We start from the raw sequence: 22,683 nt of genomic DNA on the forward strand, positions 1-22,683 counted from the left end.
TGGACCGAAAAGGAGCAAATCCTAGAGACCTATTCTGCTCAACTCCAAAAGTCCTGAAAAATTACGGAGAATTATTTTGGAATATATAAAAAATATTGGGCGAAGAAAATACCAGAGGGGACCCACCAGGCAGCCACAAGGGTGGGGGCGCGCCCCCTGCCTTGTGGCCCACCTGACAGGTCCCCGGTGCCCATCTATGCTATATGATGTGTTTTGACCTAGAAAAATCAAGAGGAAGCTTTCGGGACGAAGCGCCACCGTCTCGAGGCGGAACCTGGGCAGAACCAATCTAGGGCTCCGGCGGAGCTGTTCTGCCGGGGAAACTTCCCTCCCGGAGGGGGAAATCGAAGCCATCGTCATCACCAACGATCCTCTCATCGAGAGGGGGTAAATCTCCATCAACATCTTCAGCAACACCATCTCCTCTCCAAACCCTAGTTCATCTCTTGTATCCGATCTTTGTCTCAAAACCTTAGATTGGTACCTGTGGGTTGTTGGTAGTGTTGATTACTCCTTGTAGTTGATGCTAGTTGGTTTATTTGGTGGAATATCATATGTTTAGATCCTTAATGATAATTATTACTCCTCTGATTATGAACATGAATATGCTTTGTGAGTAGTTACGTTTGTTCCTGAGGACATGGGAGAAGTCTTATTATAAGTAATCATGTGAATTTGGTATTCGTTCGATATTTTGATGAGATGTATGTTGTCTCTTCTCTAGTGGTTTTATGTGAACGTCGACTACATGACACTTCACCATTATTTGGGCCTAGGGGAAGGCATTGGGAAGTAATAAGTAGATGATGGGTTGCTAGAGTGACAGAAGCTTAAACCCTAGTTTATGTGTTGTTTCGTAAGGGGCTGATTTGGATCCATATGTTTCATGCTATGGTTAGATTTATCTTAATTCTTCTTGCGTAGTTGCGGATACTTGCGAGAGGGGTTAATCATAAGTGGGAGGCTTTTCCAAGTAAGTACAGCACCCAATTACCGGTCCACCCACGTATGAAATTATCAAAGTACCGAACGCGGATCATATGAGCATGATGAAAACTAGCTTGACATTAATTCCCATGTGTCCTCGGGAGCGCTTTGCTTTATATAAGAGTTCGTCCAGGCTTGTCCTTTGCTACAAAAAGGATTGGGCCACCTTGCTGCACTTTAGTTACATTTGTTACTTGTTACCCATTACGAATTATCTTATCACAAAACTATCTGTTACCGATAATTTCAGTGCTTGCAGAGAATACCTTGCTGAAAACCGCTTGTCATTTCCTTCTGCTCCTTGTTGGGTTCAACACTATTACTTATCGAAAGGACTACGATAGATCCCCTATACTTGTGGGTCATCAAGACTCTTTTCTGGTGCCGTTGCCGGGGAGTGAAGTGCCTTTGGTAAGTGGAATTTGGTAAGGAAACATTTATATTGTGTGCTGAAATTTGCTGTCACTTGTTACTATGGAAAATAATCCTTTAAGGGGCTTGTTCGGGGTATCTTCACCTCGACCGGAAGCACAAAGAATTGCCCCTCAACCTACTGAACCTCTAAAAATATTTATTATGAAATTCCTTCGGGTATGATAGAGAAACTGCTGGCTAATCCTTATGCAGAAGATGGAACATTACATCCTGATATGCATCTAATCTATGTGGATGAAGTTTGTGGATTATTTAAGCTTGCAGGTTTGCTCGAGGATGAAGTCAAGAAGAAGGTCTTCCCTTTATCTTTGAAGGAGAAGGCATTGACATGGTATAGGCTATGTGATGATATTGGATCATGGAACTACAACCGATTGAAATTAAAATTTCATCAGAAGTTTTATCCTATGCATCTGGTTCATCGTGATCGGAATTATATTTATAATTTTTGGCCTCATGAAGGAGAAAGTATCGCTCAAGCTTGGGGGAGGCTTAAGTCAATGTTATATTCATGCCCCAATCATGAGCTCTCAAAAGAAATTATTATTCAAAACTTTTATGCTCGGCTTTCTCGTAATGATCAATCCATGCTCGATACTTCTTGTATTGGTTCTTTTATGAAGAAGACTATTGAATTCAAATGGGATTTATTGGATAGAATTAAATGCAACTGTGAAGATTGGGAACTCGACGAAGGTAAGGAGTCAGGTATAAACCTTAAGTTTAATTGTGTTAAATCTTTATGGATACCGATGCTTTTCGTGAATTTAGCACTAAATATGGACTTGACTCTGAGATAGTAGCTTCTTTCTGTGAATCATTTGCTACTAATGTTGATCTCCCTAACGACAAGTGGTTTAAATATCATCCTCCCATTGAAATAAAAGTAGTAGAACCTATTAAAGTTGAAGAAGAAACTATTACTTATAATGTTGATCCTGTCATTCCTACTTCTTATATTGAGAAACCATCTTTCCCTGTTAGAATAAAGGAACCTGCTAAAGCTTCAACCGTGGTTCGTGATGTTTGCTAGAACTACGTCGGTATTTCCCCAAAGAGGAAGGGATGATGCAGCACAGCAATGGTAAGTATTTCCCTCAATGATGAGACTAAGGTTATCGAACCAGTAGGAGAACCAAGCTGGTCCAATGATAGGCTGGTGGGTGTCCACACAAGGAGGTGGCATTCAATACCCACCTGATGAACTTCCTCAATGGCAAGACCTTGAAAGGTGCCTTCTTTGAGAACTACAAGCCACACACCAACCTCCCAGACGTCATCAAGATGTACATGAGGAAGGAGCCGGAGCTGGAGAAGTTCATCACACACGTTGGACGTTTCTAACAGGTCAAATTGTGTTCATCATTCTAAAGAGGATGGACTCCTGCTTCACGAGGTTGGATGATTAGATTGAGCTTCTTTTGTCATGTCCCTTGCTACTTTTAGATTTGGTGCTTGAGAAACATAAGAAAAATGCTTATAAGATCTTCCCTCAGGTAATAATGTAATAGTTGTGAGACACCATGTGTTGAGCTCTTTTTTGTCACAAAGAACGAACATTGTTTTGTGTTGTCTTACAGTTTGGTCTTTATTTTAAGTGTGTCTACAACACTTGCCAGCAGCCAGTAGTCTTTTGTTACTTTGTACATGAACGTTTTGCACAGTAATGTCTACAGTTTCTCTGTTTTTCTTTTGCACATCAGCTTCTCTATTAATGTCGATGTTTTTCTTTTTTTTTACTGAATATCGGTGTCTCCATAGCACATTGCAAATCAGTTCTGATATTTTGTCATCTTTTTGTTTGCAGTTAGCCATTCTTTTACTCACCAATCGTAAAAATAGTACTCCCTCCATCCGAAAAAAGCTTGTCCCTCAAATAAATGTATCTAGCACCAAGTTAGCATTAGATACATCCATTTGAAAGACTAGCTTGGGACAAGTTTTTTCGGACGGAGGGAGTAGATATTTCAAGTCCAAATTCTATGTGCAAAGTGGTGATCTAAAAAAAACATCATCTAGCGAGCCAAGTGGAGTGTCCACTGTAGGCCTAAAGTCCAAGAGGATCTTGACATGCATGATCTTGAGAGAAAAACACTAGCCTCCTGCAAATGGCATCTGGTCTATTATAATGAACATCTTATGCTATAAGTGCGCAAAAAATCACAATAATATGTATACTACAACTACTATAACTTTTTAGATAAAATAAAATTGTACATAATTACATATAGTTAACTTTCAAATAAAATACTTACACAGCATTGCGTCAATACCTAACATTCCGTATTAAAAAGACGGGTGCGGCAACGCGCGCCAACGATGATCTAGTACGGTATGCAAACTGAACCGAGAATAGTCCCGTCGCAGACTAAGGCATAGCCTAGTGATGGGGAGGGGTTGATGCCTTCCCACCCGTCCAGGTTCAAGGCATGGTACTTGCAATTTGGGTTTGTTGCACCAATTATACTGTAGGGGTTCCTTTACAGTCTTTCTATCAAAAAAAAAAGTCCCGTCCGCTCATAATGCCATGCCCAGAAAAAGCAATGGTTTTTTTTCATCTGATTTTTTATGGGTTTTTTTCATCTGTTATTGGCTCGCTACGGCCCCTTGACCGGTGGCCCGCACGGCCCATCAGGGCAAGAGAAAACGTCGCGCTTTGCTTGGGGCCGAGTGCGCGAAGGGCCCTTGATGGGCCGCTCTTTACCGTCAGCACCGCGCGCCTGGGTCCGTATAATTTTTTTTTTCTAGGGAAGCCGTAATTCCGTGTACACTTTCTTTCTTCCCCGACGAAGACGAACACGACTCCGCTCCATCGCTAGCCCTCCAAAGTCCAAACCGCGTTCCCCCGACCGATCGCCCGGTGACCCCACCACCACCACCCCCGCGCCGGCGCCGATGGACTACGAATTCCGCAGCCGGTCGGGCTCCGGCTCCTACGGCGGAGCCGGCGGGGGCGGGGGCGGCTCGTCCCTCTACCCGCGCGTCGGCCAGCCCGCCCACGGCGCCGCCGGCCCACCGCCGCAGCGGGCCGCGCCGTACCTCCACGCCACGGCAGCCCCCTCGTCCCCCGCCGCCCCGCCCCCCGCTCCGTCCTCCTCGTCGTCCTCCGCATCCAGTAATTCCCTCTCCCTTCAGTCTGTACTGCTTGGAAGCCATACGGTCGATGGGTGCCTTGGTTGGTGGGCTGTTCGGTAGCCGAGAACCCGCGTGCTCCGTGCTGTATCGAGTAGGGTTCACTAGATCTTTCGTTCGATCGAACTGAGAGTGGCTTCGTGCGCGTTAGATCAGCGGATCTCTTATTTGAGTTTTGATTTAAGAGGCCCTGATTGGAAAGTGGAATTGAACGATCTAGACCTGAAACCCAGGTAGTTTTACCTGAGTTTGTCATTGGACTTTTATAACCCCTATCATTTCTCGTATACCCGGCATATGTGTGTGCTTAAACTTGTTCAGCTAGCAATTTCCCCCAAATTGACCATTACATGTGTGTAACTTAATTTAGCTTGTCAGGGCATGCTTCCTTGCGAAGAAGGGATTCATGCTGAAAATTGAAAAATATTGGGAGACATTGGTTAGACTTGGAATTGATATACAGAGAAGGGAGTGCCTGCTTGTATATATTTTACTGTCGCTGTCATGCCAGACTAACAAACTGCCCAATATTGTGCCCTTCTGTACTGTTATTGAGAACAGTTCATGGTTACTAACGTAATTCATTGTTTCGCTGCAGTGGGCATACAAGTTGTTATAAAGCCAGAATATCGGATAACCCCTCCTGTAAGTTATATGATTTCTTATTCAATCACTACTTTCCTGTTCTCTTATGCAAGAGCTGACAATCTACTTTGCTACCAAAAAAGTTGTATTAATGAGTAATGACTGAGTTCAGTTTTCGTTCTCCATTGTTAAGAGTGTTGCTCCAAAAAAATGCTGTTTCGTATTTAAATGGGTGCCTTTAACTTCTGTGCATTGGCTGGACATCAACATACTACCATGAGTGTTCACTTTGTTTTCTATTGCCAGTTATTCTACTTGGGATTGTGAGAAATAGTACTCCTTGGAGTAGTGAATAAATTGTGATGCATTCGAGCAAGATATTTTAGCTAATAACTAATTGTTCTTCATGTATGTTTCTGTCCTCATTTAGTGCATGGGTATGTGCTAGAAATGTACAAACGAGTGATTGTTAGCAACTTAGCATCATACGGTCAGCGAGGAGTCAGCTTTAGCTGTTAATTAGTGCCCTTGGTGATCTTAATCACCGCTGATTAGTTTTAGTGGTTTTTCTTTTTTATCCTAGGCTCTACGTGCCATGTGGGTCCGGACCCACATATAATAGACAGTGAGGAGGTTTTGTTAAGTTTGCAGGGGCATCTCAGGTTCTCCTGATCCATTCCATTGTGAGCAGACTAATTGAAATATAGATGGTGTAGCTTGTTCCATACTGATGGCATATCTAAACACTGGATGCAACATATGTCTGAATGGAAGTAAGGAGTAAGGAATACATGGAAATAGTCTTGTTATGGTTCACAGTAGAAGAACTTGCATGCGACTTATGTTAGATAATTTTATTTTAGTTGGGTGGCCACCCTTGCTGTTGTAACTATTTCAGACTTTGATCGTAGAATGTTGGTGTGATAGTTAATAGTATGGGTTAAAATGTACGAGGGCATGATTCACCAGTTTTGTGGGTTCCCTCAAAACTCATCCTATTCTGTTCATTCCCTAGAGAAGCATCCCGCCATTCTGCAAACGTGTATGCTTATACAAGGCATATACTCTTTGTTATAAAGGCATGCGCTGCTTTTTTATTTACCCTTCCCCTCGTAACGTTTGGATAATTGGCACCCTTTTAATTAGTGTTATGTTTTCAGCCTCAGTTGGCACCACAGATGGTAGAAGTTCCCCGCAGCACCTTTAACTTTGATTTTGAGTATGAAAGAAAGATTCTTGCGGAGGCAGAGAAGGAAAACCCCAACTGGGGGAAGTTTGTAATTGAAAGGCAGACGCCACCACCACCACCACCACCACAACAACAACAACCACAGCCGCCAAGAGGGCCAAGACACTCAACATCCTCTACTTCTATGGTAAACAATATCTCTCACTTGCCCCATCCCTCTCTGCCAAAGCAGTAATACATTAATATGGTGAAATCATGTATTGTAATTACAACAATCTTTGCAGTCTGGTCTAGCAACACCTCTTATGTTGGTTCTTTTTATGCCCTTTTCTGTTAGACTCAACTTGAATCCACTTTCTCATGTACATAGTTGCTTTTTGCTTGGATTTTCTATTAGCTCGAACTGGATGCCACTTTTAACCTTAAGCAGGGGAAGAGACTCGCCTGGGGCTGCCATGGCCTATGACTGAAAATCCATTTAAATATACCTTGAAAATTGCAAGAAAATCATGTGGGTATACTGGTTAAGCTAGTTTAGCCTCAGGCCTATGCCTGTGCTTGTTGTTCTATCCATTCTAAGTTCTAACTTTTTGAAATAGTTGTCTCTATGGCAGAAAAGGCTTGCCTACTTAGAGCATTGCAAGAAAATTATGTTGTTAAGCCCACAACCTTAAGTTATGTAGTGAAGTCCGTGCTGTCCATTGCCAGCTTGCTACCAAGGGTCTGCTACTTTTTATTAAAAATAAAAAGATTGGTTATACTCTCTCTGTTCCAAATTATTCTAAGTCCTAGCTTTGTCCTAAGTCAAACTTCTTTAAGTTTGACCAAGTTTTTATATAATATATGAAAATCTACTGCACGAAATAAGTTTCATTAGATTCATCATAAATATATTTTTGTAGTATATAAATTTGATGTTGTAGATATTAGCACATTTCTCTGTAGTCTATTTTATGACTCTGCTAGAGGTTCCTCACCTCCTTTGCATCCCTAACTTAGCTGTGTCATTCCACATGATAAATGCATGCCAGATGTTTATAACAGTTGGGTATATTCATTGAAGTCTTTAGTGTAATCGTGTACCTCTGAATACTTGTTTTTCTTTCTGTTTTGTCCCTTTTTCAGGCTACCCCAGGAGATCCACTTGTGGAGAAGTACATGTCTATGGGGCTTGGACGTGAAGCTGTTTCATTTGCTGTGCTAAATTATGGAGATAACCCAACGAAGGCATGATCTTTCTCTTTTATCTTGTCCTTTAGCAATACTATCTTTCATCATCATCAATTACAAAAAAAACAATGATTTGCTGTATTATGTGACTGTATCGGTGAACCAATACTATCTTTCATTGTGGCCAATCACATAGGTACAAACAGCTAATGGCTTTTACAGTTAATTAGATGATACCCCGTGCGTTGCGGCGGGAATTTATGCAATTAATTTGCAAGGAAACAAATACCAACTATATTATATACATGTGATAGCAAATAATGTACTTATGTGGAAGTGTCATGTATGCGTTATCAGCACATCAAATGGTGTTTCGACCATTAAGGGAAAAAAATCAAGTCACCTAACAAAAGGTAACTTATAATAACTTAACGTTTCCTGTTCATACCTGAGGTTAGGCTAAAAGGTTTCGATTTCGTAGTATCATCTCAACCAATTAGATGTTGACAGAAGATGTTACAATCTTGGCCACATTTCGATATCACACATTTACAGATTTCCTGAGTTACATAACAATAAAATATGAGTGTTACATTTATCGATATTCTGTGCATGTATATGAAAAAAGATGGCTATCATTAAATGTTCTTTCTGAAGTACAATCAGAAACCTCAAACTTGAATAACATAGACGTGACATGAAGCCCTCAAATGACCAAAAAAGAACTTAGCATACCAAGTTTGTTCTCGCCCTCCAATTCAATCTGCATGCTGCCAGAAATATTAGATGGATTCCATATGAAACAAAGAAAATTGCTATCAGTAACTATTTGGGGAAAGAGGGATCACACTTGAGACAAAAAAATGGTAGTTTGAGCTTTGCTGACAAAACAATATGCAAATAACAGGCCATCAGAGAAAAAAAATAATGCATCAAGATTAGATAATCAAATGGATGGGCCACTTTACCAGGTCTTTGATGTGTGAAGTAACCATCAAGAGCTAAGAGAGGCCTAGTCCGCAGAAAAAATGCAGAAAATCTAGGAAAGATAACATAGTGTTTCTAACTTTCTTCTAATGTAAGAAAAACATGCCAAATTCTTGGGTGTAAAAGAACATGTGATCATATTTCATCTCATTTTTACCCTCTTTCTGAGTTCGCACGAAAGAATTAAAATTCAATCCCTGCTTGACTGGATAAATCCACGTATAAATCAATAAGGAAAGTCACTACTTGTTGATTTAAATGTTCCGTACAAATGCCTATCGAAATAAAGAAAATGGAACTCTACCTTTTTAGAAAAAGGTAGGCTCAACCAATTCAGTATTTTCCATGTGAAGCAAGATTCATTTGGTTAAGATCACAAAACACACACTATTGTACCTATAAATTATTGGTCCAATAGTAGACACAAAGCAATGCAAAACAAAGGCATATAAACTATTAAGTTTCATTTAAGTAGCTGGAAGGACACAATAGTAACTGACATACTCACTGAATTAACCGCAATGCTACAACACTTGGAGAAACTGCATAAAACATTACGACGCTTAGGGTGTGTTTGGGAGCTTAAGTATTTTTGAAGTTTTGTAGGAATACTGTGGTTTCTGAAAAAACTTCAGTATTAAATACTTTGAGGTGTTTGGATAGAAAAAATACTGCAGTTTAAAAAACCATAGTATCTCAAAAACTGTGGTATTTTTGTAGTATTTGAAAAAGAGGTCGGGACCTCTTTTTTCAAAACTGAGAAACGCTGGCTCATTGGCCTCTCTGAGTCCATCTTCTTATGACCAATACTTGCTAGATGATAGATCTATCTGGCCAGAGTACACGCACAGATGACTTAGTGCCGACCGGAAACACGTACAGGGGTGTGTTGCTCCCGATCTCTTCCAGATATTTGACAGGTCGGCGAGCAGCCGTATAACGCTTCCAGGTTCCGTTTTCCTATGAGAGCCCTCGATCTTTATGCTCCGTCTTTGATGGATCACAACAGATAACTCACAATGTATACTAGCATGTAGGAGTAGTAGAGAACATGCTCATGCCCAGCATGCATACGGCGGCCGTTAGCCCGAGTTGATCCGGCCGTGAGTGCAGCTGAATTAGGTCCGGCTTTAGGTATGATCAAGATTATCCATGCAACGACAGAACAATCGGTCAGAATCAGAGAAACTTAATAAAATTGCCATTTGCCAAACGCCTTCACAGTTTTACCAAAACTGAGAAAAACTATGTTTTTTAGATACTAAAGTATTTATTGCCCACACATTAAAATACTGAGGTTTTGGAATACTGTGGTTTTGCCAAAACTGCGTTGCCAAACTAGGCCTTACCTTTGTGGGGAATACTTCATAGTTTCACACGCTTTAGCTTCACATTAAACATGATTGAATGGAAGAATGGATGCAAGCCAAGATGACATTGTGCTAGCTTATTATTTCTGAAGCTCTTCCTAATAATGTTGACCTCAACAGCACACAAGCCAGCTAACCAAGTTTTGCACTTCTGCGGAAGGGAAAACCATAGTACATCTTACAGGCAACAACATCAGCACAGCTACAATAACAAAGTAACACATCTACATAATCTGTTTCCAATCCCTCACTGCCCCAGATCCATAAACAAAATTGAAGGGTGAATGTGAGGCTAATTAAATACTGAGCCCCTACTTTGGTTACCATCAGCTGTAGCCTGTAGGTAGAGACAGGTTAGGCACGGTTGTGGCAGCACCTTCAGGATGCCAACGGCACCGTGGGACGTTGAGGACGGTCATGGCAGAGAGAAGAGGCTCCAATTGGGGTTAGCAGGATCCAAGCCTCCATCCTCGCGTGCAGGTGGGAGGATCCGCATGCGCTGGAGAGGTTGTGACGCCGACGGGGGCGCGGGAGTCGTCGCGCATGGAGGCGGCCCAAGATGGGCGCACCTAGTCTGCAGGGCAGCGGTGGGGTCCATATGTGTGCGTTGAAACCAACTCGATAGTTTCAATTCAACAACGGGTGGTCTGATTCTGGTGGAACCTACCAAAACCAACCTCTCCAATGGCGTCGGAGCTCCCTTGGCAGGAATCTATAATACCTAAATAGTTCATCCCCACACGGGAGGTAAGGACTGCGGTTCCACGGGAGTCTTCTCGACGAACCAAACGGGCGCCGGGGAAGGCAGATTGGCTCCCAGCCGTCGGGGAGAAATTGGTGTCTTTTTTTCTGGCGGAGATGGTGGTCGATCATTTTATTTTCGTTCGGGTAGGGAGGGTTAGTGGTTGACGGCTGGAAACAGCGAGACTGCTGGTATTCGTCGGTTATGTACTCGTCGCTGGTAATGGAACGCACTGGGGAGAGGAGATGGCATGCTTGCTGATGCTGGTAACGGAACGCACTGAGGTGACGATGTGGTATGCTTGCTGATGTGGACGGGCTGCATGTGAAGAGAAATAAGATGGTGGGGATGAACTATTTAGGTATTATAGATTTGGTCCATTTTTGTGTGTGTGTGCCAGTGCCACGCACTAATCAATTGGAGAAGTGTACTGTGCTTGTCGTTCTATCCAGTCTAAGTTAAAACTTGTTGCGGTAGTTGTCTCTATGGGAGAAAATGCTTGCCTACTTAGAAATCCTCTTACCAAAAAAATTGATGTGGACAGTTATAAAAAAATGAGTAGAATAATTTCCGTTCTGGCTAAAGATGTAAATGACATAGTTTAGCGAGCAACAGTCTCATTTAGTAGTCGAACAATAGTATGCATTTGTGTTATGTCCATCATTCATTCAATCGATAGTGCGCATGTGTGCTTCTGCCCTTTTATCTTCTGTATGCATGTAGTACAATTTTGTCCTGACGTTTCATTTTTGGTTGTGGTGGCAAAGCATAAACCTGGACTGGTGGTGTGTTTACCTTGTGGTGCAGGTGAAGGAGTTTGTGAAGGCCTACAACGCCCTCCACGAGATGGGGTTCACCTCCCGGAACGTCCCCGAGCTGCTGGCGATGCACGACAACGACCCCGACAAGGTTATCCAGCACCTGCTCAGCACGACATAGCATTGTCCATGATTCTCGTCTCCGCATATGTAGAGTGAGACAGGTCCCGCTTCTAGCCAACATTATGCCTACACCGCGTTCCTGAGGGCACCCCTCTCTTTCAAGAGGATTCGCGGCTGTACTAGCTGTAACTTGTAATGGAGTCTGGGGCGGTTCAGTGTGTCTGTCAGCTGCGACGGCCATGATTGGTGTGTCGCTATATTTCATCACAGTACGTTATTTTCCAGATGTGTGTGTATGTATTGTTGTGAAGATCTCGTGTGGGACTTCCTGCCAGTGGGAAGCTTATCATCCAGGCCTGCAGCTGCCCACCCTGCCAGCTCCATGGAAACGCTAGGACCAAGGACTACATGTATGTATGCTAGTTGGTGCAGCGACGTGCTTCCAAAACAGAAATGCACCATTGGATCCGGCTTTGGCCTAACCATATGCCCAATGCGGACCAAGCTAGACAAGCAAATTTCTCTGGAGATATACGCATGCATCTTCAGTAACGATGTACATCTGCAGTTTCGAAACGCAGATTTAACTCGATCAGTACGAGACGCAATCACATCTCGAGCCCAGCACCGCCGCTGTATAAGCATGGCAAGCTAGGCCACGCCGTCTTGCACGCGCACCATGACACCGCCACTGTGAGTGTGAGCTCACTCACTCGCACGTGGTTTTGCTCCCCCGAGATGAGGACCGCGTCGGCGTTGCGGCTGCTCCTGCCGGCAGTGCTGTGCTGCTGCATCGGCGGCGCGGCCGGCCAGGGGTGGCGCTGCAGGTTCCCGGCCGTGTTCAACTTCGGCGACTCCAACTCCGACACGGGCGGCTTCTGGGCCGCCTTCCCGGCGCAGCCGCCCCCGTTCGGCGTCACCTACTTCATAGGTAGGTACGAGTAGGTAGCTACGCTAATCACCGCGCTATCGAGACAGTGGTTTGATATAATTCTGACGGCTTGACGCTGGTGATCAGCTCAGGCCATGGGGCTGCCGCTGCTGAGCCCCTACCTGCAGTCCGTCGGCTCCGACTTCCGACCGGCACGGCGCCAACTTCGCCACGCTCGCCTCCACGGCGCTGCTGCCCAACACCTCGCTCTTCGTCACCGGCATCAGCCCCTTCTCCCTCGCCATCCAGCTCCGGCAGATGAAGGAGCTCAGCGACAGAGCCATCGCCGCCGGCGGCACCAGTGGTAAAGGAAAAAATGTCCTGGCAAATAAAAAAAGTAGTGCACGGTCTGAATTTTCTGAATTTTACAGCTAAAACAGAGACTGGTCGTTCGGTTGGATTGCAGGCCAGCTTCCCCCGCCCAGTGTTTTCGGCGATTCTCTGTACACCATCGACATTGGCCAGAATGATTTCACCTCCAACCTGGCGTCCCAGGGCATCGAGGCTGTCAAGCGAACTCTTCCTTCAGTTATCAGCCAGATCTCACAGACGATACAGGTAATTTTGTGTAGTAGAAAACTAGAAATGGTCAAAATAATTGGCAAATCTGTCATGTGTGGCACCTGCTCAACTATTTGCAGGACTTGCACAGCATTGGTGGTGCTCGCAAGTTCATGGTGTTCAACATGGCGCTGATCGGGTGCTACCCGGCTTTTCTAGTGGAATACTCATCCAGATCGTTGCTGCCTACTCGTACCTACCTATGAATGAAGCACCTCCTCAACGAATGAAGAATAACAGAGCACCCCAGCAAAATCACCAAACCCATGGGACAATAATCATTCCCAGGATGATATCATTGGCCAAACATAGCATCCAATCACAGAACTGGATTAACAAGATCTGAGAAATGCAGATGAAGTAGATCACATTCTTTGCAAATTTGAACTAAAAACACATATTTTAGAATCACATAACATGTAGCCACTTCACCTTCAGCTAGTCCACATCAACCAACCCAACTATAACTCAGAATCACATCAAACAGAGCCGAAGGCATAATTGGATTCACCGAATCCCTGTAGAAACGTGCAAAAAAACCTGAATCACACAGCGACCAAACAAAAATAACAGACCACGCCAGCAAAATCACAACACCCATGGGACACTGGATCATGCATCCATGACTGCAACCATTGCAGAATCACAGGGGAATGAAGTAGCAAACAGTAGAACTGGAGGGCAGAATTAGCATCACATGATAACTGAACTTCCATTGCCATTTCATTCGAGCACCACCATACATAGGAACAGACGACACATCATATCAACACCAACAAACAGAGGCACTCAACACACATTCGAATCACAGGACAAGAACAGCTACTGGCCAGCATTACCGGCGACCACGACGAACCTAGGCGCGCTCCCCGCGGATGCGGCGGGCGAGCTGGATGTCCTTGGGCATGATGGTGACGCGCTTGGCGTGGATGGCGCACAGGTTGGTGTCCTCGAACATCCCCACCAGGTACGCCTCGGCGGCCTCCTGCAGCGCGGAGACGGCGGAGCTCTGGAACCGCAGGTCGGTCTTGAAGTCCTGCGCGATCTCCCGGACGAGGCGCTGGAAGGGGAGCTTGCGGATGAGCAGCTCCGTGCTCTTCTGGTACTTGCGGATCTCCCGGAGGGCGACGGTTCCCGGGCGGAAGCGGTGTGGCTTCTTGACGCCGCCGGTGGCCGGCGCGGACTTGCGCGCCGCCTTGGTCGCCAGCTGCTTCCTCGGCGCCTTGCCGCCGGTGGACTTGCGGGCCGTCTGCTTGGTGCGGGCCATCGGAGCTGGGGACTTGAGCGAGCGGTGGTGTTGTCTTCTTTGGAGATCGGGTGCGGCGGCGGTGTGTTGTGGGGATTCGCCGGAGCGGTGGGTGGCTTAAGAAGGGGCGGGGATTTGGACGATGGCGCGAGGCCTGAGAATTTCGAGAGGAAATTTTCGGGGTCTGGCCGGATCTTCGCGCCACGAAGGACGAGAGCGCGGGATCGGGTGGGACGTTGGATCAGGGAGGGATGGACGGTGGAGATGTGGTTCTGCGGGTAAGGCGCGGATCGTGATCCGTGGCAGCATTTCTCGCTTGGTGAGTGGGCCAGGTTGCTAGAACAATTTCTAATCTGTGCTCGTTTAATTTGCTGAGTGCGTATTTCCCCGGAATTCAGCAAAAAAAGAACGGTTTTTTTTTCAGGAGGTAGCAAAAAAGAACATTGACCCGGAAGAGAATGTAAAAGCTTCTACAGTCAGGCGCCCCAAATCGGTCTCAAAAGTCCGAGCGGACCGGTCACTGACCGGTAAGAAGAAAACGACTCATCTGGGCACCTCAAACCGGCCCTAAACACCTGGGCTGTCCAGACCCCTCATATCCAGCCCAGATGTAGGAAGGATATGAGGCGGTCCGGGTGTGCCCCGGCTTGTCCGTCACGTCAGGCCGGCCCACCGTGGCCATCAATGACCCCACAGATATCCCAATCTGATGAAACCTATACCTCAGACCACTCCATGCCACTCCACTCTCTCTGTCCCTTCTTCTTCCCAATCTGATCTATGTCGTCCGACAGCAGCAGCACGGGTTCCGACAACTATGACTTCGACATGGATGTGGTTGCTTTCCGCATCGCACTGCACCGGTCGCGCCTAGATCGGGGCGACAACAAATAACGGTCCGGGGCGTCGTCCCCTTCGCGCAGCGCCGCAGTGCGGGCAATGTTGTCAGGCCCTCTCGTCCGACACGCAGCTCCCCCCGCTCCGCTTCACTCCAGATAGGTTGCCCCGTCCCTTCTCAGCCACCTCCGGAGGGCGTCCATAGCCACTATTGGGTGCTCATGCCCTCGTTTACATCGGGCCGGTCGAGGACACCCGAGTCGGAGGAGAGGGCCGCACGGCGCAAGCGGCAATGTGTGAAGGAGAGGGCGGCGGCGGGCGAGGGGTCGACCAGGGGCCGGGAAATCGCACGCGCGCTGGTGGGTCCTGAGGACGCACTCCTCATGTCAGTCCTCCGCCTCTCCCTGACGACGATGGAGTCGGATGCGCGGCGGCTCTGGTGCAAAAATGCCAAAAGCACTCCCGCTTGCCATCGAGCTGTTGGAGCGTGAGGCAACAACACAGGGGAAGGCAAGGCGACACGCCAAGGAGCAGGAACGATTGCTCCGAAAGCTAGTGAACGAGAATGGTGCCCCCATGTTTGGTTTTGGAAATTGATGACTATCCCTATGGACTAATGGTTGCCCTGTGTTATATTTGAAGGTTTTGTCCATGTGCATTGCTTGAAGACTATTTGTTGGTTTCAAGGTCATAAAAAAGAGATTATGTTTTTTTTTTTTGCGACTGCAAGAGATTATGTGTTGACCAAGATGATATTCATGGAGTTATCCAAAGACTGGTCATGCAAGTGTTCAACCTATTGCAAGCATGTCTTGAAGAACAAGATTGTGTGGACATTCATGTTACCTTTAAGACATCAGCTTTATGAAGAGGGAAGATAAGATACAAGATTTATCAATTCAAAGTACAAAGAGTGGATTCAAGTTGATCTACGCATAAAGGGTAGAAGATGTACCGAGTACGATCAAGTGATCTCATGGTATGGTAAGTATTGTCCACTGCGCTTTTGCGTACTAACCAATGATCTAAGTGAGGTTTCTTTGTGGGGTTAGGTATGTTTTCATGGGCGTGCATCAAAAGAAAGCTCTCATATAGCCCATGGAGGACGACATCAGTGGTGATCATCATGAAGGTTGCATTGTGCAGGTTCAATTAGAGCATCACGAAGAGATCACATGCTCGAAGCTTGCCGTCCATTCAGGTGATAATGGACATGTGAAGATGTTCCGAAGAGAGGCTCACCCATAATGGATTATGGGGGAGAATTTTACTAGTCTTCATCGAGCCAGCGCAATCAAGAAAGGTGGTCCAACGTGAGGAGGTCAAGATCGTCATCATCTAACTCAAGTGGACCATGCACAAGGCAAAGGTATAACCTTGATAGGTTTTCTATCTTACCGGTCTCATGATGTTAATTGGGAGACCGAGTAATAGATCGATAGTCATACTATCAAGGGGGGCTCTCGAGTGAGTTGCTTGATCGTATCATTTGTAGCGACCTCAAACTTTTGCATATTTGGCATCATCTTTCTTGGTTCTTGTTTGGTTTTTCTCTATATGAGGTTTTAGTGTTGGTGGTTATCTTCTTGACTATCTCAAGTTCATTGAAACAGATTTCAAAACCATCTCCTGTTATGTTTTCGATTTTTGAGTTTTTGTTTATTCTTCACTTGTGGAGGTTTCACACTTCTATATATTTGATATATTACTCTTTCTAGTTCTGAATATTTTTAGCCGTGATTTGACAGCTCCCGTCGTTAGATTTCTATCAAACTTGAGTTTGTCGAAACTAGAGTTCGTTTGCAAAAGTTATTGATGCCTTGGTATTACCTGTTTTCCGTAGTCGTTTTCCTTACGGTTGTACTGCTCCAAGTATGGACGGTACTACCAGGCTTAGTACCGGCCCAACCACCACCCGAGGTGGTTAACTATGTGTGCCATATGTAGTTGTTAACTCTTAATCAAGTCCAATGTATGCAACCAAACGTCACGTAATGGATCAACCCAACCCAATGCTGGCCATCAAACACCAGGAAAAAATGCTCCCCTAATGCAACCAACCTATATCAGGTCTGCCAAACTATGTGCAGAACTTGGTTTCTTATCTGTATTTACTCACCAAATGTTAAAAGAAACATATTTACTCAGCCAAAACCAACTCAATCACAGATGCAAATAGCCCCAAAATGGTACAACCTATCAAACGCCTCCTAAGACATTGGAGAGCCGCGGGACCACCTTAGCGACACACGATTGGAGAGCGCCATTGGTCACGGGCTGCCGCGTCAAGTGGTCGCGGAGGCGCCCGAATAATGTGACCGCGTTGGTCCGGGTTGGGTGGTCATGGTGGCGTCAGAGGCCTGTTGGCATAGATCTATGGAAAGCAGGAAGGTAGGGTATGTGGGAGGCGAGCAATGATGCGCAACCGAAGAGAGTGAAAACTAAAGGGGGAGGGGCTCGGTGGTGGTGGTAGCGAGTGTTTGGAATGAAGATGGGGCAATGTACTTAGATAGTAAAAAGGTTGTGTACACAACAACACTGACTAGAGGGAAATAGGAAGATTGGATTTAAATGATCAACAGAGATATGGGTGCAATATAGCAGGCGGTCAATGAGAAGTTTACCTCCAATTTGGTCATCAGAAAGAACCAACTGGCTGGCCACTTTTCAGACTAGTCTGTCATAACCATCGAGCCAAGCACAAAACACCTTATCACTGATGCGCATTCCCTGGGTGGTTAGTGCTAAGACTTATCACTCACGCGGGTCCTGTGGCTTGTCTATGATGAGGGGTCGCCTGTAGTAATGATATATGTGGCCAATATTCGTGTTTTGACCCTTTTCGCAAAGTTTAATTGGATCTGACCTCGGTTTAAAATTATTTCGGGATCTGACCCTTTTTCCTACCGCCATAGTGTTTGGCGGTAGGGTAGAACAGGCTACCGTCAAGATACCTGGCGATAGGATTTAACTGCGCCGTTATGTCTTTTTAACATAAAAAATACCCTACCGCCATGACCCTTGACGATGGGATGTGCAACCCTATCGTCAAAGAGCATGGCGGTACGCATGCTACAGGTCCGTGAAACAGAAAGCTAATAATGGCACTGCTCCTATTGGTAACACCAATGCATGCATGCATGCGTGTGAGGCCAAGTGCTAGCCTGTCCCCCTCTTCTCTGTTCACCTCAAACAACCATAAAGCTGCACCGTGCAGAAGTGTGTGGCAGCAAGTGCTAGGCGCGAGGTGCATGTATGCACGCGTCTTTGCTCGATGGATGGTTGGCTGCATATAGTATTATATAGTACTAGTACTATCATCAGCTAAACATCAACCAAACTAAAAAAAAGCAAAGCTACCACCGATGCATGTTGCATGCCTACCGCCATGCTCTTTGGTGGTAGGATTGCACAGCCTACCGTCAAAGACCCCGGTGGTAGGATATTTTTCATCTCAAACGGACATAACGGCGCTGTCAAGTGCTACTGCCAGATTCTCTGGCGGTAGGATGTCTGACCCTACCGTCGAGCCCTGTGACGGTAGCAAAAGGGTCAGATCCCGAAATAATTTCGAACCGGTGTCAGATCCGGTTAAAGTATGCGAAAAGGGTCAAAACACGAAAATCGGCCGATATATATTGCTTCTCTTCGATTCTTGGAATTAGGTGTGTCTATCAAGTGGAACAACTGGTTGGCTATTGGTGCGGACTTTCATGTTGTTGTACCGTATGGATTGGTTTTTCTTCCTTAATGGACCAGTGGTGATGGATTGAAAGCCCGTCCTGTGTGGAGTGATGTTGGTTTAGTGAAACTTTTAATCTCCGGCAGTGGACGTATAATCAGAGAAAGAAGAAAACTAGTATGATTTTTAATGTAATTTTATATTTTACTGGTCATTTTGCGTCCAACTGCCTTCCATTGCATTGCTATTGTTTTCCTTGATAATTATCATCTAAGATATGGCACACACAAAAAATTATCATCTAAGATGCCTTTGGGTGTCTTTCCTCAACAATGTTTTTTTACTCCCCACACCCATCGTCCTCCGCCATATTGGCACAGACACATGCGAAAAGGAAATGAAGCCACGTGTAAAAAATGAAAGTGACGTTCACACATCGAAAATGTGAGCGCCATCGATTCCTGACGCGGCAGAGCGCCCATATCCATCGTGCACCTGAAGTGTTCAACTTTCCTGAACTAGTCGTAGTAACTAATATATTGGGGCCCTGTCAATTTCCATAGGTGTTTCGCTGGATTGCTCGTCGTATGGCCATCTAGCCTTAGAGGTCGTTAAAGCCCTAAGATGTGTCCGGGAGTTTATTCCACAAAAGCTTTATCGTAGTCAGAATACAGTAGCAAATTGTTTGACACGATATAACCGTACCGAATGTAGCACCGCTGCCTGGCTACATAGAGGCTCCCCCCCCCCCCCCCCCCCCCTAGTATATTGATCCAACGGAACAAAATGTGCAGGAGTTGATAGAACGAGAAGAAACACTGGTTGGAGAGATTAACTAACATGTTTCATAAGAAAAGCATAAAATACACTCGAGTTGGGCAAGACCGGAGTTCTTGTACACTGATTTTAATTACATGATCCTGATGAACTATTCCTACTAACTACAAGTGATACACACTTACCTGCGCTGGCTAAACATTACACACTATATACATAAAAATACATGGCGTTATGCAAAATCTCTGCTCCAAGCATAAAAAACAGTCCATCTTCAACTGTGACTTGTGATCTTCCGTACGTGCGCATGCATGGGCTAGAGGGCCGGGAAAACCTTCCTGACGGTCCAAAGAATAACGCCCCATATGAGCCCATTCTCTTCAGACTTCTCCTGGGCCTTCACCTGATGCTCATGGCTCCTTGCACTGACGTTTCTTCTCTGAACCTGGCTCCTGAGAGCAATGGCCTCCACTGCCTCGTACACCATTATTTCTCTCTCGGATGCTGCTGCAGATGCTAGCTAGTTGGACACAGAGTGTAGAAGAGACTGGTTGGTTGTCGCTGGGAAGACTTGAGGATCCATTCGATCTCTGGAGTATTTGTACTCGTAGAGCCCGGTGCCACTGGAAATCAGGAAGGAAGGACGAGCTGGCTGGCTTGACAGACAAGGTAGCACATTCAAATAAGCTGTAAGCAGGATATGTCGCCATGTCGGGGACTCTCTGCCTGATAAGAGTCGTAGGTCAAACTAGCAGGTGTGATGACCACGACGTACGTCTGAAATGAAATCCTTTGAGAACGTTTCGTCGCAGCCACGTTTCGACGCGAGTACGTAGTTCGAGCAGCATTTTTTTATAATTTTTGCAGGACTTGGCGGCAAGATGGATTTGAGATTTGACCCTTCCTTTCTCAAGAATTGACGTGAAGGAAGCAACGGTTTGCACATTACTGACACGTGCGTGCGTGCATATTTCAGAAGCGGAAACAATCCATAGCTATGAAATAAGAGTTATAAAAAGTAGAACAACACTGCTTTGCTGCTCGAACTACCCGTACGTGTCAAAACGTGGCAGCGACGAAACATTCCCAAACGATTCCAAACGTCGTCGTCATCACACGTAGTTTGACTGCTTGACCCATGAGGCCATGACTCCATCAGTCCCCAACATGGCGACATATCAGGCTTACAGCTTACTGTACATGTGCTACCTTGGCTGCCAAGCCAGCCAGCTCTTCCTTCCTTCCTTCCTACCTGCCTTCCCGCGACAATGGGCTCTACGAGTACAAATACTCAGGAGATCGATGGATCCTCAAGTCTTCCCAGCAAGAACCAACAAGTCTTTTCTTCACTCTGTGCCAAACTAGCTAGTTAGCATCTGCAGCAGCATCCCGGGAGAGAAATAATGGTGTACGAGGCAGTGGAGGCCATTGCTCTCAGGAGCCAGCTTCAGAGAAGAAACATCAGCGCGAGAAGCGTTGAGCATCAGGTGAAGGCCACGGAGGAGAATGAGCTCATACGGGGCATTATTCTCTGGATCATCAGGAAGGTTTGCCCGGCCTTCTAGGCCATGCTGCCATGTACGGATGATTAGAGTGTAACAGCTGAAGGTGGATTCTTTTTTGCTTCGAGCGGAGATTTTGCATATGTCATGTGTTTTTATGTATATTCCACAGTATGTTTTTTAGGGGATATATACTATGTATTTATGTCATGTATGTATGTATTGTTTAGCCAGTTCAGTCAAGTTGGACGAGCTCAGGAGCGAACCGGTGGCACGAGATTCCCACTACGAGATCCTCCAGATTTGCGATCTCTCTCGTGCGAGTGTCAATGGTATAGGTGGACGCCGGCGAGGTGCAGGTGACGCTAGCGCCGGTGACCAGGGCCACTGTCTCGCACTAGAGGTTGAAGAGTGTGGGAAGTGGGAAGTAAAGGTTTTTTTTTTAGAAAAGACACCCAAAGGCATCGATCTTAGACTTGATAATTATCAAGAATAAAAATCCAGTACAATGGAAAGATAACTGGACGCAGAACAATCAATAAAAAAATTGCATTGAGGATCATACTAGCTTTCTTCTTCCTTCAATTGTACACTTCTCGTTGGTGTTGAAAATTACACTTAACCAGCGGTAAAGAAAAGGGATACCTGAAAATGTCCTCGACATATTAAGCTTTAAAGACCACAATAGTCACTCGCCTATTGAAACGAGATATATAAATCCTTGAGGAAATATCAGTTGGAGCACCACACCACACAACACAGGCTTGCAGTCCATCACCATCGATCCAGAGAGAAAGAAAAATCAGACCATGTTGCAGCACAACACGGAAGAAGATGTCAAAGTCACCACATCAATAGCTAGCCAATTGCTCTCCTTGATAGACATACCAACTGCAATGATCTGAAGAGAGCCAACAAATCTGGCAACACAAAATCTTGCAGGCCCTTTGTCGGCCCTGGATGAGACGTCGTTAGATAGGAACATGCCAGAAAGACCTTATTTCAACACGCCATTGCCGCCACGACCTCGTCAATTCTGCTAGGGGAACAAAACCTAAATAGAAGAAAAATGAAACAGATGGGTCCCCGACCCACTCCCCTTGTCGCCGACGACGCCACTTGGCAGGGAATAGGAGGGGGCCTAGTGGTGGTGTGGAGGAGACTTTTGGCGGCGGCTAGGGTTGGGAACATGAGAGATTTTTTTTTCTTATATGAACAAGAGTCTGTTTGGTTTGAGGTGCAAGAGAAGTTCCTTGCGAGCTTCGTATGGCGAGGTGTTGAGTAAAAAGCCAAAAAAAACACCGCATTGCAGGTTCAAATCTAGAAACAACCTCGGAAACTCAATTTTAAACCGCATAACATGCATGGCTAGTTTTTATGCAAACGATGTGATCGCTCGCTTAGCCTATCTAATATGAAAACTGACAGGGCGGTCCCACATGCAAGCACTGTCATGGCAAAACAATTACAAGTAGGCCCTGTTTTCTTTTGCTGGACTACCCCTCAAATCAAAACAAATAAACCAATCAGGTCCCTACCTAGCGTCGATGATTCCATCTTCAACAAGTGGGAGCCCAGCGGTGGCACTCGCGGGCCGCCAGTAAAGTTGCCATTGGCACAAAGCACGTCGAGGTCGTTGTAGACCTCAGTGGTTTGGGTGCACCGAAGT

At 45.5% G+C, this 22,683-nt stretch overlaps 2 protein-coding genes and 1 pseudogene across 2 annotated transcripts; 2 read left to right on the plus strand and 1 right to left on the minus strand.

Moving 5' to 3' along the window:
* Positions 1–4,200: 4,200 nt before the first annotated feature.
* On the plus strand, positions 4,201–11,788 carry LOC123166033 (proline-rich receptor-like protein kinase PERK9). The gene is made up of 5 exons (XM_044583793.1): positions 4,201–4,537; positions 5,153–5,199; positions 6,300–6,515; positions 7,454–7,555; positions 11,405–11,788. The coding sequence occupies exons 1-5, from the start codon at positions 4,318–4,320 to the stop codon at positions 11,534–11,536; spliced, it is 717 nt and encodes a 238-aa protein (XP_044439728.1). The 5' UTR covers positions 4,201–4,317; the 3' UTR covers positions 11,537–11,788.
* Positions 11,789–12,216: 428 nt separating this feature from the next.
* LOC123170836 (GDSL esterase/lipase At4g01130-like) lies at positions 12,217–13,176 on the plus strand (annotated as a pseudogene).
* A 492-nt stretch (positions 13,177–13,668) lies between these two features.
* LOC123166502 (histone H3.2) lies at positions 13,669–14,315 on the minus strand. The gene has a single exon (XM_044584310.1). The coding sequence runs from the start codon at positions 14,235–14,237 to the stop codon at positions 13,827–13,829; it is 411 nt and encodes a 136-aa protein (XP_044440245.1). The 5' UTR covers positions 14,238–14,315; the 3' UTR covers positions 13,669–13,826.
* Positions 14,316–22,683: the final 8,368 nt, after the last annotated feature.

Source organism: Triticum aestivum, chromosome 7D (genome assembly GCF_018294505.1).
Source record: "Triticum aestivum cultivar Chinese Spring chromosome 7D, IWGSC CS RefSeq v2.1, whole genome shotgun sequence".
Taxonomy (NCBI): Eukaryota; Viridiplantae; Streptophyta; class Magnoliopsida; order Poales; family Poaceae; genus Triticum; species Triticum aestivum.

Coding starts and splice junctions, on each gene's coding strand:
- LOC123166033 (XM_044583793.1), top strand. CDS start 4,318: ATGGACTACGAATTCCGCAGCCGGTCGGGCTCCGGCTCCTACGGCGGA. Junction 4,538..5,152: donor CTCGTCGTCCTCCGCATCCA/GTAATTCCCTCT, acceptor GTTTCGCTGCAG/TGGGCATACAAGTTGTTATA. Junction 5,200..6,299: donor AATATCGGATAACCCCTCCT/GTAAGTTATATG, acceptor TTATGTTTTCAG/CCTCAGTTGGCACCACAGAT.
- LOC123166502 (XM_044584310.1), bottom strand. CDS start 14,237: ATGGCCCGCACCAAGCAGACGGCCCGCAAGTCCACCGGCGGCAAGGCG.